A 14,515-nucleotide genomic window follows, 5' to 3' on the forward strand; every position below is an offset into this window, starting at 1 on the left:
GTGCTGGCTGCACAAAGGCTGAGACAAGCATCTGGAAGGAAGGCAAGCAAAGTACAACTAGGAAGAAGAGGGAGAAACTGAACACAAAACATTAGCATACAAAGGCTATAAAGCCAAAGACCCAACACCTGTAGAAATGCTGAGCCTAAGAATGAACATATACCTTATGATGCTGTCCATGTTTGTATAACCACAAAAGAATACTGCATTGACACTAAGGGGATTCAAAAGTTGTTCTTGAATAATTGCTCCCTGCAGTCTTTGAGACAGATGTTCTGTGCATGTGAATTCAAGAAAACCTGAATTCTGGGATTTCCTAAACTATGAATACTTGAATTTTCTAACTTGTTATTTTCTATTAGCTTTGGGCATGCCATATTCATATACTATGACCCCACTGCTTGTTTTAATATGGATGGTCATCTTATCGTGCAGCACTTACTGAGACGCTGTGGTGTCTCATACTGATCATAAATTGAATGTGGCATGCGTTAATGTATATATGCAATGTTAGCACTGTTAAATGTACATTTTAGTTAAAACCAGCTTCTTTTCATACTTACAGAAATGCTTAGCATTCAATCCAGGCAAGAGAATATCTGCCTATGTTGCCCTCTCTCACCCATATTTCCATGATCTGGAGAAATGCAAGGAGAATCTGGACTCTCACATGTCATCCAGCCAAAACTCCAGTGAGGTGAATGCATCATAATGCTGACTGAAGATGAACCATAAATGAACAAGACATGTAGCTGACAAGGCCACTGTCCCACACAAACCACATAGCTCTTCTAGCGAAGATCATTATTTGGAGGTTTTATGCACTTATCTTTTATTTTGGGATTGTGATGTGCTTATCCAAGAAAATCAGTCTAGTTTACTTTCATCAGAGCAACACAAGGGCCAGGGCTTTGACCTGCTCCCATTGCAGCTTTATGTTTGGTTTGGTTTTGTTTTGTTTATCTACCTGGGAAACCTCCAGATGAAGAGAAGCTGCTGACCAGTTTTGCTGCCATTTTATCCTTTTAATATTGAATGCTGCCAGTGTGGAGTAGGACGATCGAGTTACTGCCAAAACATGATGCAATCTCTCTCTCTAGCTGCTGAAGCATGATTTGGTACTTTTTTAATTATTATGAGATCTCTTACAGTGATATTTAAAGAATGGCATTGAAATATCAGATCTCTCAACCTGCAGTTAACTGAAACATGCATTAATACATCCAGCTACTGTTCATTCATAGCATATATGCAGGTGCTTCCCCACTTGAAAACCTGGTTGGATTATTTTATCATTTCATTACTCTATGAAAATAACAGTGATGATGGTGATCATAATAAATGTCTCAACTTTTAGGTTTTTTCATACACAAACGAGTTATTATCTAGCTACGTTTGTGTGTATGTTGCAAAAAACAAGTGTTTAACAAAATTCCAGAGTCCTGTTCTTAAAGACTCTTTCAGTTTCCAAATGGTCAGTTTGCGTTGAAATCCAGGCACATTCTAGCCCATCATCTAACCCAGCATTCCACTCTGGAAACAGCTGCAAACACATTTTCTTTTTCTCATTCCAAATTTTCTGATATGCAGCCCAAAGACATGAGCAGAGCCAATGAAAATCAATACAGATTTTCACCTTCAACCTGTTCTGCTTATCAGCCAAAAAGGAAAATAGAAATAAATTTTCCAGTTCAGAAGCAGAGAATCCTATACCTGTAATAAGCACAGATATGTATTTGTGCTGAATTGTATGCTGTATACGGCACTGCCTTATCTGCAATACCCCCCCTATGCATCACAAGTGCATGATCATTACTGTCTCAAAATGCCTCAGATGTCATTTATTAAGCAAACTTGTTTTCTATGCAGAAATGCATGAGCTACTCTCCTAAACCACCATGTGGGTATACTGGCACATGCTTTTCCACTAGGGTTAATGTGCCATTATTGAATGTCAAAGTAACTAAGCAATTCACATGCCTTTATAGCACAGTTATTTTAAATATTACATTAAATTTTTATATTTAGTATTTTTACCTTAACTAAAATATATTTTCAGTATTTTAAAAAGAATCTTTTATTTTTTTAATACTGTACTGGGAAAAAAGAAATATTTTAAATCCATAAAAGCTGTTCCCGAGCATGACTTTAGTGCACTTACCTGGATATGACTTGGGGGAAAATATTGGTCCAACAAGTTAGCCCTTACCATAAAACCATAAATATACACTATTGCAGTATAACTGATGATAAGTGAGGCAGCTAGCTTTGCTTACTCCTGTGATAGTCCCTTCAGCTTCTATCTTCCTCATCTCTATTTCATCTTGTCTAGCTAGTGAGCCAATATTATATCCTTATTCACAGCATGCTTGGCAGAAGCACTGGTCCTTAGCAGTGAGTTGAGCAATATAATCTTCCCACCTGTGGCATGGGAACTTGTAGCCATCTCCCTGGCAGGTTTTTCAGTCCTGTGATAGACTGGCTGTTGTGGCAAGCTTCATTGTTAACTCTGTTTCAGGTATCTGCGCTGCCTGGGACATGGTCCATTGCTAGGATAGTGAGTGGATCTTATCTGTCTCTTGGATAAAGCTTTTCACTACTGTTAGACACATAAGTATGAGACGTATGGTTAAATTAGGTCTGTTTTAAATAAGGCAGGTTTTAAAAGGACCACTTGCGTGCATGCATGCAGTGGCCTGTGCTTTCCTCCATGCCCAGAATGATGCCTATGCAAAACCTACCAACATGAACAGGCAAGCTGCAAATTAGGCTTGGCAAGAGCGTGCATGAGGCATCTGCACTCAGAGATACTACAGATGCAAAACACAAGAATTTTGGAAGCTCTGTGAGCAGCAAGCTGAAGGCCAGGGAGCAGTCATGGCAGCTAACCCTCTAATCTTGGACTTGCCTCTGTCATTGTCTCTGTTTCTACATCCAAGGGGAACTGCAAGCCCACTGCACTGATGTTGTCCCAGCCCTGTTCCTCCATGGGTTAATGGACCTGAGTGTGAATAGGTTTTAACACTCATAGAAAAGGATGGGCCAGAGTGAAATATTTGCTAACCATTTTTAAACAAAAATTAGAACAACAGAGACAAATTTCAGGAGAATCTTGTGACAGTAACAAATATAAAATTTTTCTACACAGTCTAGCACTTTTAAAAACATTCCACATTTTACCTAGTGCTGAGCTATCATACATAATTTATCAGGGCATTCAGCTGGTATGGCTTTCCAGCAGCTGTCAGGGAACTCTCCCACAACTAACATAGGGTGAAAATGTAGGGGAGAAGAGGGTATTTTCAAATCAGGCTAAAAACTCTCAGATAGAGATGTGCATCTGTTCCATGTTAGAAGAGCTTGTTGTATTAAGCTTAGCGAAGCAAAGGCTAGAAGAGAATGTGATTGCTGAATGTAGGTACATTATTAGGGTAAAATAAAAATGAGGGAAGGTAACACTTTAAGCTAGAGGTTAGTGTTGGCTCAAAAACTAATGAGAATATGGAAATCACGAGGAAGTTAACTACTGGAGCAGTATTTCCCAATCAGTAATATCAGTAGAAGAGCTCAGAGAGCAGCAGAGAAAAGCAGGGGCTGGCTTATGGAATCAGAAGCAGAGCTTCTGCAACGTGGTGCTGTAAGTAGTCTAATAGAGGATCAGGTTATAAATGGGGGTATTCAGGAGAACAGCTTGAGAAAGGCTGCATTAATGGTCACGTTCTGGAACATCCTTCCAGTGGGAATGGCAGGAACAAAAAAAGAAATCTGTCTTGGCAGGGTTAGGGAAATTATTTATCTAATGGGGTCCTTGTGGTAGCAAGGATCTAGATTCAAAGGACCAATGACTTTTCAAATGACCTCCTTTTCAAAATCTCTTTAGGAAGAAATTTCATTTGACACACCATAGGCTTCCTCTTATTCCAGTCTTCCCTGCCAAACCATAGGGTTTCACTTACACTAGTAAACTGAGAAAGCCTGTTCTCTGGCTGGGCGAAGTGCTGGCACTGGCTAAAATCATGCCAGGAATCATGCTCATAATTAGACAGTACAGACAACTGTAGGACTGTGCTCGAGCCCATGCCCTTGCTCTTTTTATTTTACTGGTACAGCTCTAGTATTTGAGTACCTTTACTCATTACTGCCATATGTGTAGGATGTAGGAATTGTATATCTGAAAAAGAAGGTGCTCCTTGACACACATGTTCCAAACTGTGATGAAAACTCTTCATATACCCTTTAAATAAGACTTCAGAGTGCAATTCTTAGCAATAACTATGCCTGTATATGTTCTACAGGAGAAGTTCAACAGCAGCTAAAAACCACTGAATAACAAAAAAAATATCAAAAATAAGTATAGATGTTAGCTCCTAGAGCACCCACAACCAGGCACTGTGCTCTTCTCAGCAGAGAACAGGGTGTTCTAAGTAACGGAAGGAGCAATTTCTATCTCCCACCAACCTTTTTTTATCACTACTACATAATTCTGCAGGAAAAACAGACCCAATAACCAAGGAAAAAAATCACCAGAGCCAGCTAGTGAAGTGCTAATTGCTGAACCACAGCAACACATCTGGAGCAGCCTTTTCTCTCTTCACCCTGTCTCCATGCTCACTATAGTGTCCAGTTCTTCTCCTTCAGCTGCCTTATGGAAACAAGTTTCAGTGATGCTCACAGGTGCTATTTCCAACAAGATTCTTCCAAATTTCCACTAGCTACACAGTGTCAGTGTCCCCTACGTCCCTATTACCAAGTATTGCTTCTTTTAGTCCAGCAGCCCAGAACTGATGATTAAAAAAGAATCTCGTGTACCTCCTTGCTTACCCTTAGTTTTGCATACACCTATGTTGCCTTCTGTGTGCCAAGTAAAATTATAAAAATAGGGTTTGTGCATATTTCTGCGTAGGCTGTGCCCACACTCCACGTTTTTTTCAGCCTATTAGTCCACAGTGGTAAATGTTGGAGTATCTTCCTCTGTTGTTTCTGTCCTAAAACACACCAAAAAATGAAGACATCATGTTTCCAAAATATTGAAATTTGGTGCTATGTGTACAGAGCCTTTTACAAGAAAGGAATCAGTAAGTTGTAGCATTTGAGCATCTTCTGCATGGGGTAACATTGTAAGCATCGTAACTCTTACGTGGTTTTTACACTCGATGGTTGTTTTGGTGAATAAGAAGAAAATACTGTGCCATGCTACTTTTCACAGGTTCACTCACTGTCTTTGAGAAGCATGTTTTATTTTACATATAATCCTCTCTGCTGTTAGGTATTAGGCCAACTTTAGTATGGAAAATAAAGAGAAAACGAGCTGTTTTGGTCTTTTAGCCAACAAACTTGGAGCACTTATCTGACTCACAACTGAAAACACATCAGTTGTCAAATATGTATATGAATCATAAACCACACAGTTTGGTTTAAAAGGCCACATAAATTAATTATGTTCCATGTATAAGACACAGCTGAATAATAAGGAATTTTATTCTAAAAACTCTGTTTTATAGAACCACTTTGCTAGTATTTTTCATTTAGAGTAGTTTCAGGAATAGGTTGATTTTTATATACAATATGAATTAGAAGATACTAGGCTATTAGAGTGATTTTGTTGTGTTACGCTTGAAGTTTGAATTGATCACAAGCTTAGGAACGTAGCATATTTATTTTATAACTATGAAACTACTTCTAAATATCACAATCTGTTTTTGATGTTAACAGGATTTCACACTTCTCTTAATGTGTAAATGATTTTCTTGAAATTAGTATATTAGAAAAAACATTTTTCCAAACTGCAGTTGTGTGGGAAAGTTTAAGAAATATATTTTTACTTTCACAGAGAATAGTAACATGTTATATATTGAAATCTTCAGTAACTGACTGTTAATAAGCTATCACTTTTACTTCTTTTTGATCACTAAGTATTGGAGTATACAGATTACTTTCCATGAAGAAAAAATTCAGAAACAATCTCTAGAACAGTAAATGGGATTTTATATGTTTAAGCTTCCAAGTTTCACTTTCATATCCAGTTTTTTTGTGCAAGTCCAGTTCAGGTGTGCAAAAACACGACTACAATTTTAACAGTCTGAAAGGCTGTGCAACTCAAATAAGAGTTTTATCTGTGAACTATTTATTTTATTATATCTCTTTGTTTTGCAAATTGTTAGATAATGACTGTAATAACTCTAGTTTCTGGACCAGACTCTGTAACCATCAAATCCCAGTAATTTATGTAAAACAATAAGAAGCTTTCTCATTGGCTTAAATGAACTAGGCCATTAAAAGAAGAAAGATGTGGACACATGAACTGACAAATACACTTTTGCCAAGTGTTATTTTTTTCCTTTTAGTTTGAAGCTTAGCAAGTATTACATACTGATATGCAATATATACACAATATAGGAACCATAAAAAACACTTAGGAGTTGTGTGCATGGATAATATAAAAAATGGCTCATTAGGTTTTTGCAGAACCCAGCTAAAAATCATTCTTTTAGCTGTAACACTGAATATTTTGAAACTGATATATTTTTGCATTAAGAAATATTCCTGAAAAATTATGTATATGTTTTTAATTTAGACAGTGATAGGCACCCAAACAGAACTGAATCAAATAGGAACTTGTTCTCAAAAAATTATTCTGCAAGGCCAACAGGATACCATCAGTTCTTTATGTGTTCAGCAGAAGCTGAAATTAGCCAGCCCCATACTTAGATGAGCTTTTTGCTTTCTGGACAGAAAAGCCCAAGGTTGCTGTGAGTAAAGACAGTGGAAAGTTTGCTTTGACTTAAATAAAGTCCTTTGAGAGCTTCTGCAATATTCAAATTTCCAGCCTTCATTGAAAGATTGTGCAAAACAGCTAAGATAAACCAAAACTCCCTAACCATATGGCATTTTTTCCTTCAGATTAAATGTTTTATATGTGTTAGAATATATTGGTGGGCTTCATCCAGCCTAATGTCAATGAGACTTTTGCATGGCTAGAGAAAGTAAGAAGAGATTCTGCTATGGATATTTTGATACTGGGTGACTGTGGTAGAGTAAACTTTTTGTTCCCAAAAAAGATCAGACAAAAGATATTGCCTTCTTTTTAAATAAAACAAACAACTGACACTTAGTAAAGATTAAAAAGGAGATTTTAAGGAATTATTGGGAAAATATTGTTCGGATAAGTGAAAAGGATCATATTTATAATGTGAAAAATGTAAATTCAAACACTGTATTAAATATGCATTGAAATGGATACTTTTTCACTGACCTTGCAAAGTTGATAGGGTTTCATGAAAGAAAAGCATCCAGGCATGAACTTATTCTAACTACCATTTTAATGTTCATTTGCACTAAAGCAACCTATACTATTTGACTGAAAGGAGAATGGAAAACAGGTAATGTTTAACTTGTGATTTACTTTAGTGATGACTACATGGATATGCTGTAAAGCTCTCAAGCTTGCTGTCCATTTTTGAGCAAGCTAGATTTGCATACACACTATTTAGCTTTCTGCATCTTAAACCCATCCACAAGCCAGAAAAAACCCACATTTTCTACTGTTTATATGGATATTTGCTCCCACCGACACACTCATGTTAAATCCAGCCAAAGAGCATTGTCTCTGACACTGAATGGAAAATGAATTTTCACAGACTGCCAGCTTCCTTCATGCAATTACTCCTAAAGGGTTTGTAATTAACATTCAACAATATGCAGACTTTCCTCTTATTCCATGTTTCATACATATGCCATGTTATGCAAATCCTCAGCCTTTTTTGTTAAAAAAAAACAGTTCTTGAATGTTAGGATCAATTTTGAGTAGCTCGATGAGGGAGGAAAATTGTGAAGTGCTGCAAAGAGAGGAAAAATGGGCAGAGATTAGGAGAGCTCAGGGCAATTTTGGCAAGTGAATTTGAATATGTGGAAAAGTTATGTGTAAGTGTAGGGGGAAGATTTTTTTTCCACGTGTTTTGTTTTCTCCTATCATTCACTTTCATAAGCATAAGATGATAAAGCAAGACTCTTGCATGGGATTTTAGTTCCAGGCACTTATTATGCCAACTCAAATCATGAGTTCCAGTGCAGTTTTTCAACATAGCAACAGCCCTATTTTTTAAATCAGATTTTGCAGAAGCTAGATGTTTTTCTGTGTAGCTACAAAAAAAAGTCTTATGAGACAGCCTGAGAGCAGATTAAGCTGGCCACACAGACACTGCCTGTAGTTCAGCTGCAGACATGGAGAACGTACAGCCCTAATGCAGGACAGTCACTAACAGTGTCCATTAGCATGCAATATCATTGCGTATTGCGAGCTGACTCCTGCCACAAATTGAAAGTCCTTTGGCAACCCAAAATGGCATGGTTTTGAGCACTTGGACTTTGAAAAGATTATCCTCATGCAAGTTTTGCTGGATCAGTCCAGGTGGTTCACCATCTTACAGGAGCAAGTCTGAGAGCCTAGCAAGTCTGGCTGACACCCAGTGTAAGTAATACTGCAGAACTATCTGCCATTGAAAAAAAAAGTCTTTTTGTAGGTTGTACAGCAGGAATGGAGCTTTCTGAGCTGCTGTGCCAACCTGAGAGCTACCATTAACTATTGTTATGCCTCCTCCAAAAATACAGAGTATAAGGCCTGCGTAGCATTTTGTTGTGTTTAGCCCATGTGTGTGGGTGGCTGGGTAAGTGTTGGCACAGAGCAGCTAATTTTGGTCCTTCCATTAAGTGTGAGCAAGTAGGCTTGGCACAGAGACAAATTTCACAGTTCCAGGGATAGGAAACATCTAATTCTACACAGTAGTTCCCTGGCATTTGTTAAATACATATAGTGATAGATCATCCGGTCACTCAAGCTGTCCTTTCCTTATCCCAGATCATCCTACTGCAACACTGTGAAAGAAACCCTGGGGAGTCTACTCCTCAACAGTCTTTCAACACCCTGCTTCCTCTCACTGCAGTGACACTTAATTACCTATCACTTGTCTATCACCCTGCTGATACTTCCACGGCCACTTAAGAAGATGTGAGCTAAAATACTGCCTTGTGATTCTGCAGCCCCCCCAGTCTGCAGGCAGCCAATGGTTTGTACTATAGTTTTTCCTTGCTTCTTGTTAGGAACTGGGAAATACTACAGTAGAATATGGCAAAGTGTGTGCTACTTTTACACTCTTTGGTTCAAGCAAAGAGATGAGCTAGAATAGATTAGATTGAATATAATGTGTTTGATCAGCCAAAACACTTTTTGATTCAGAAGATTATTTACTAAGTATAGAAGATCCCTGGACAACTGTCTGTGATGTACATATTTACAAGAGCAGCCAATGATGCTTCTGTTATTCAGAAGTTTTTAATGGATACAAACAAGACTAGCAATGCCAGCCTCCTACTGCTTACCTCCCTTCCCTTCCCTGAGATCACTATTCCCAGGGAGAGGTTTCTTCCCAGCATGAGGCAGAGCAACTATGAAACAGTTCTTCCTTATATGAAGGTCCCCAACTCCCAAGATAACCTGGGTGCATGTAGGCAATCAAGCTCATTGCTTTCTGCTATGGCAGTTTTGAGTACAGAGCCCTGCCCCAAGTACTAGGCACAGACGGACCTTAACCCCCCAGTACATCCTCCTGAGAAAAAGTCTTTCCAGGATCTAGAGGGGACAGTATGCTTACTGTTTCTATTGCATTTTAAACAGCAGTGTTATAAGAACTCCCCTGAGAAACCTCTCTCACTACACAAAAAGGATGACTCTGAATTCTGGACATGCTGTGGGAAAAGACAAAGTGTTTTATTCCAGGTGGATGATGGTGTATCTTGAACAATCATCCCTCACTGGTGATGATAGAAAAAAACCCCAACAAACTGGGTTCAAAATATAGCCTGGGTCTGCAGAGTGCTAGTTAAATAAGAAGTGCTTCTCAACCTTTTTCTAGCAAGACTAAAAATCCATCATGATTTTTTGCAGGGACTTTATCTTGGAGTCCCTTTAACAAAGGTGGCTGTAACCATGGGTTGCATCTACAACAAGAATTACATCCGAAATTGGATGCTGACAAGAAGCGTGTGGATGCAGGGCTGTACAAGGTGGCTTATATAAGTTCAGTGGGGATGTGCTCGTCTGAGAGTGCTGATTGCCATGCACATTTTGAACTGAAGTTACCTATCATAACATGATAGGAGGACTGCAGTGTCATGAGATTAGAGGCTGAAGGGACTGCAAAGATTGATCCATCCTTTCCTTTTTCTCTCTTGATGTCTAGCAACCCAGTGGTTTTCCAGTTTTGTTTTGTTTTGATTTGTTTTATTTCACCTCCATCACCACCATTCTCCTTCCTTTTGTCTATAATAAGTTGAATAGAAGAGCATTACTCTGGTTTACCAGCTTAAAACCAGAGCAGACCAACACTGTCTAAAAATTCTGATCACTCTCTGGTGGTCAATATTAAGTAAGTGAATCATTTGTCTCTGTTCAGATTCCAACAAATACAATTCAATATCCATGACACCTTCCTTGCATTCAGCACTGTTAAATAACCTTGCTGTCATTCTCTGCAGCGTTCAAAATCTCTTTTCCCGGAGACTGAACTCCCCTCCTACAACCCACTTAGAGTCACAGCAACGTGAGCAAAAGAAGTTTACGTTATGGCAGTGCTTTTTGGTAAGGAATGACAGTCAGTTCCAATAGAAGCAAGGCCTGAAAGAGTCTCGAGGACTCTTAGCCAGGCACCTTTCACAGGCAAGGCAGTCACTTCTGTTAAAGCGAAAAACACATTTTAAAATACTTAAGACAGAGAAAATATAAAGATGCCATTTATTTTTCTGATAGAATCTGTTTGCTACACAAAGCTGTATGATTTTGGCACTGAAACCAAGCCCACAGGCTCCCATTTATTATTTCCTTTCAATCTTTAATTTCTTTATAAATTCTTTTCAGGCATTCAGATTAATGTATTTATGGTCTGTTTCATTCCAATTCATTTAAGTGGTCTATATCTGCCATTGAATCTCATATAGGTTTTATTTTTAATGTAATATTTAGCTGCATTACTTTGAAAAGCTTTAAAAGTATAAAGTCTTCGAATGCTCTAGTTAAAGAAAAATTACACCCTCAGAATGATGTCTTAGAAGTTGAACTGTATACTTTGGAAATTATGTTTATATTATAACTCCCGAAAGCATCACAGGGTGCTTTTCTCTGTATGTCTGTCTTCTCCTTTCAGTGTAACAGTGTGTATTTGTATTTCCTCACTAGCTTGATACTCTTCAGTCTGAAGGCCCAAGTATGCAAACATGAATACCAGTAAATGGGGTCAGGGTTTATTGAAGATGTGGACACATTTATCTGCAAGCTATTTGACATTAACCTAAATTATTGCTATTATAATTCAGTATATTATTTCTTATGAAAACACACTAGTCCTGTGAAAGGGTAGTTGCCAAAAAATGTGTCAAGTCTTGCTGCTTTATTGTTTATTTGCGTTTAGTATACACTTCGGTTGTTGAAGTGAAGCTAGTTTCATAGAGAGGCAGAAAGCTAGATCAGTCAAAAAAAATCATAAATAAGCTTCATACTGTACATTGAGTTTTGCAACTAGAGTAGTATGTGTGTTCAGATGTAGTATTTTTATGCTTTAGGGTATTTTTGTTTAATATGTAAAGGAATAAGCAGATTACTTTGAAATGCTATTGTAGAGCTAATTTTACACATAGTGGGAGAATGATGTCTGAAAAATTAAAATCAGAAAACATTACATAGGCTGCCTTTGGCTTATTTTGTTTGTAGCAGGTCCAGCAGGTATCTGTCGATTCCAGATGCTTAAGCCAGGGGCCAAGTTTGTGTGGCATCTTGTAACTGAAGAAAGTTTTTTGCAGTGATAAATTTGCCCATCTGGGCTTTAAGTAAGATTGTTGGCTAAACAAAAGCATAAAGGCAGAAAATTTAGGGTTTGGTTTTTTGGGTTTGTTTTTTTTTTTTTTTGTGCATGGACAATTGCATGAAATAGGATTGGGGTTTCAAAGTATTTAAAATCATTTAGCATAATTTAGTCTTGTTGTAGCTCCACTGACTACAGTTACATTAAATGAAGAATTTGACCTTGTAAGTCTACAAATTTCAGTGTCAGGCAGTTCTGGTCTATATAATGATACTTAAGCTTAGTAAATCAGCAAGAATACTATATAAATGGTAATATGTGATAAAAATCTTAACTCTAGTAACATTCTCTCAAAATTTCTATTCATTACTTTTTTTATACAAAAGTTCAGAAGTGCATTTAGTGGCATTGGGATATGTGGACAAAAGGATAATGCTGGTACAGAAATGTATCAGAAATAAGATTCAGTTCTTACTGCTCCAGACACTCCATGTGTGCCTCCCTTAAACGTTACAAATCCCACTGAAGTTAACAGAAGACATATATAAAGTTAAGTCTGTTTGTAACTCTCACGGGATACTGGTTTCAGGATCTGCAAGATAAGTTATGTTCTCAAAGGCATTATTAAAACTTGTGTTTTCAGGTTTACAGAATACTACGAACAGTGAGGACAGCTTCTGAGACACATCCAGAGTAACCTTATTAATTGATATTACACCAGACCAACATCCATTAGCAAATCAAAATCTGTTTCGGTACTTTTACTGCTCAGTATGATTTTACAAAAAATAACATGAAAAACATTCAGAAAGTTAAAACAGCCTTTAATGCTGTTTGGCTTATTTTTTTCTCTTTTTCCCCCCTTTTTTGTAATAAAATATCATTTGCTCTGGAGGTGTCTAGGATTTGATAATTCAAAGAAAACATGCAAAGCCGTTTTGAATATTTTTTTTTTCATTCACCTTAGGGCATATACTCAGCTGGTGAAAATCAGCATAGTCCTGTTGATTTCTACAGCATTATATCAGCTTGTACCAGCAAAACAGCTGGCACATCGAGTTTCAGCATTTCAAGTCACTTTACCTACATATGCAGTAGGATTTTGTTTTGCAAGGTGGAAAGTTACCTATGGTGCAAACTGTACTACCTAGACTACCATTGATACCTATTCACAGGACATGATTTCACTGTATCACTTCATACTTGAAATTCATGATGTTCTTTTAATCAGGGTACAAACATGAAAAGGTGCGTGTGTTACTGTTTCTTTTAAAGGTGCATAATTTTTTTTTATTCTGTGTGCATGGTTACTATTCAGTGTTCCTTTACATTCTTTGCATTCAGCATCAAAATCACCTATGTGTGAAACACAGAATCACCTACAGAGGTACAGGAATATGTAACAGTGATTTCTTGAATTGTTACTCAGATATACTGGTTTACCTTTTAGTCATCAATGACATCAAGGGGCTACAACATGCAAACTGTGGTATATAAAAGTATTGCACCATTGCTGTACATGAAATCTTGCAGCCTCTCTCCTCTTCTTGCACAGCTGCTGATTACCATATACGCATTGGAAAAAAGTATGTTTCTGCTGTACAGAATGGCTGGGAAATAATGCAGATACTTGGGAAACTCTAGAGCTCCCTTTGCAAGCTTTCAAAAAAAGCCCTTTGATCTAACTGCATGCCTGCTCTGTGTCCCAAATTTCACCCTATGGGGCTTTCTGCTTTGAGAACACCCTCAGCTGGGGCTACTTTATGTTGACTGCATTGAAGTTCATCGGAGCATGCACCTTACCATATAACATACTCTTTAGCTTTTACAAGTTTGTAAAGATGGTTGACTGCAAAAATAACTATGTGTCAATACAACAAAATTAAATTAAGGCACACAGAAGGTTATCAATATTGTATTATATCAGAATTACAGTCCTTTGGAACTGAATGTTTTGCTGCTGGCAGTGCAAGAAAAGCAAAGAAGTCGTGTATTTATTGTTGGGTGCTGAGGGTTTAGTATGAAAATCAATATAATAAAAATTTTCACAGTGTCAAGTTCTTTTTAGTTGTTCCCAAACTATTGGAAGGTTAGAAGGCAAAAAAAATTCGTTTTGTATTTAAAACTGCTTTCTTGAGGTTTACTTCACCTTTCTAGCTGTATGTTTCTTTTATCTAAAAATGTAAAATGAATACAAGTGCAGTAAGTATTGTATATTAAATACAGAAAATTAGCAACATTGTTTTCTAGTTTTTATGTTTGCAAGTGTTCTTCTCAACACCCTGAGTATTCTAGAAAATCAACAAACATACACACAACCAGACACAGAAACGTAAGCACATGCACACTCTCTCCAGCACCTTACCATATACCTTTAATTTTATAAAAATCTAACCTCACTTGTCCCGATTTCTCACTTCTGAACTACTTTATTGCTCACCTAGGATGAATTCAATTTAAAAAAATAAAAATTTGAGCCATGACTTTTTGTTTCAAAGGCATAACATCATTGTTGCAATTGCTAAGAATGCTATATGGTTCAGCACTACTTTGTCTTCACTGAAATCTTCTTTGGTTTGGTTTAGGCAAATTGTGCCTCAATTCAGCTACAATGGCTCTCAGTCATTCATGAAGCACAGTATTTTTCCCAAATGTTACTTGATCCA

General features: G+C 37.4%; 1 protein-coding gene across 2 annotated transcripts in view; it reads left to right on the forward strand.

The window, feature by feature from the left end:
• The window catches only part of CDK6 (cyclin dependent kinase 6), a 140,902-nt gene extending 126,820 nt beyond the window's left edge, over positions 1-14,082 (forward strand). For both annotated transcript variants that reach the window (XM_052802164.1, XM_052802175.1), the window contains exon 8: positions 566-14,082. In XM_052802164.1, the coding sequence (XP_052658124.1) occupies positions 566-712 (147 nt within the window). In that variant the 3' untranslated portion in view covers positions 713-14,082. The remainder of the gene's footprint in view (positions 1-565) is intronic.
• Positions 14,083-14,515: the final 433 nt, after the last annotated feature.

The sequence above is a fragment of the Harpia harpyja genome, chromosome 1 (assembly GCF_026419915.1).
Source record: "Harpia harpyja isolate bHarHar1 chromosome 1, bHarHar1 primary haplotype, whole genome shotgun sequence".
NCBI classification, from domain to species: domain Eukaryota; kingdom Metazoa; phylum Chordata; class Aves; order Accipitriformes; family Accipitridae; genus Harpia; species Harpia harpyja.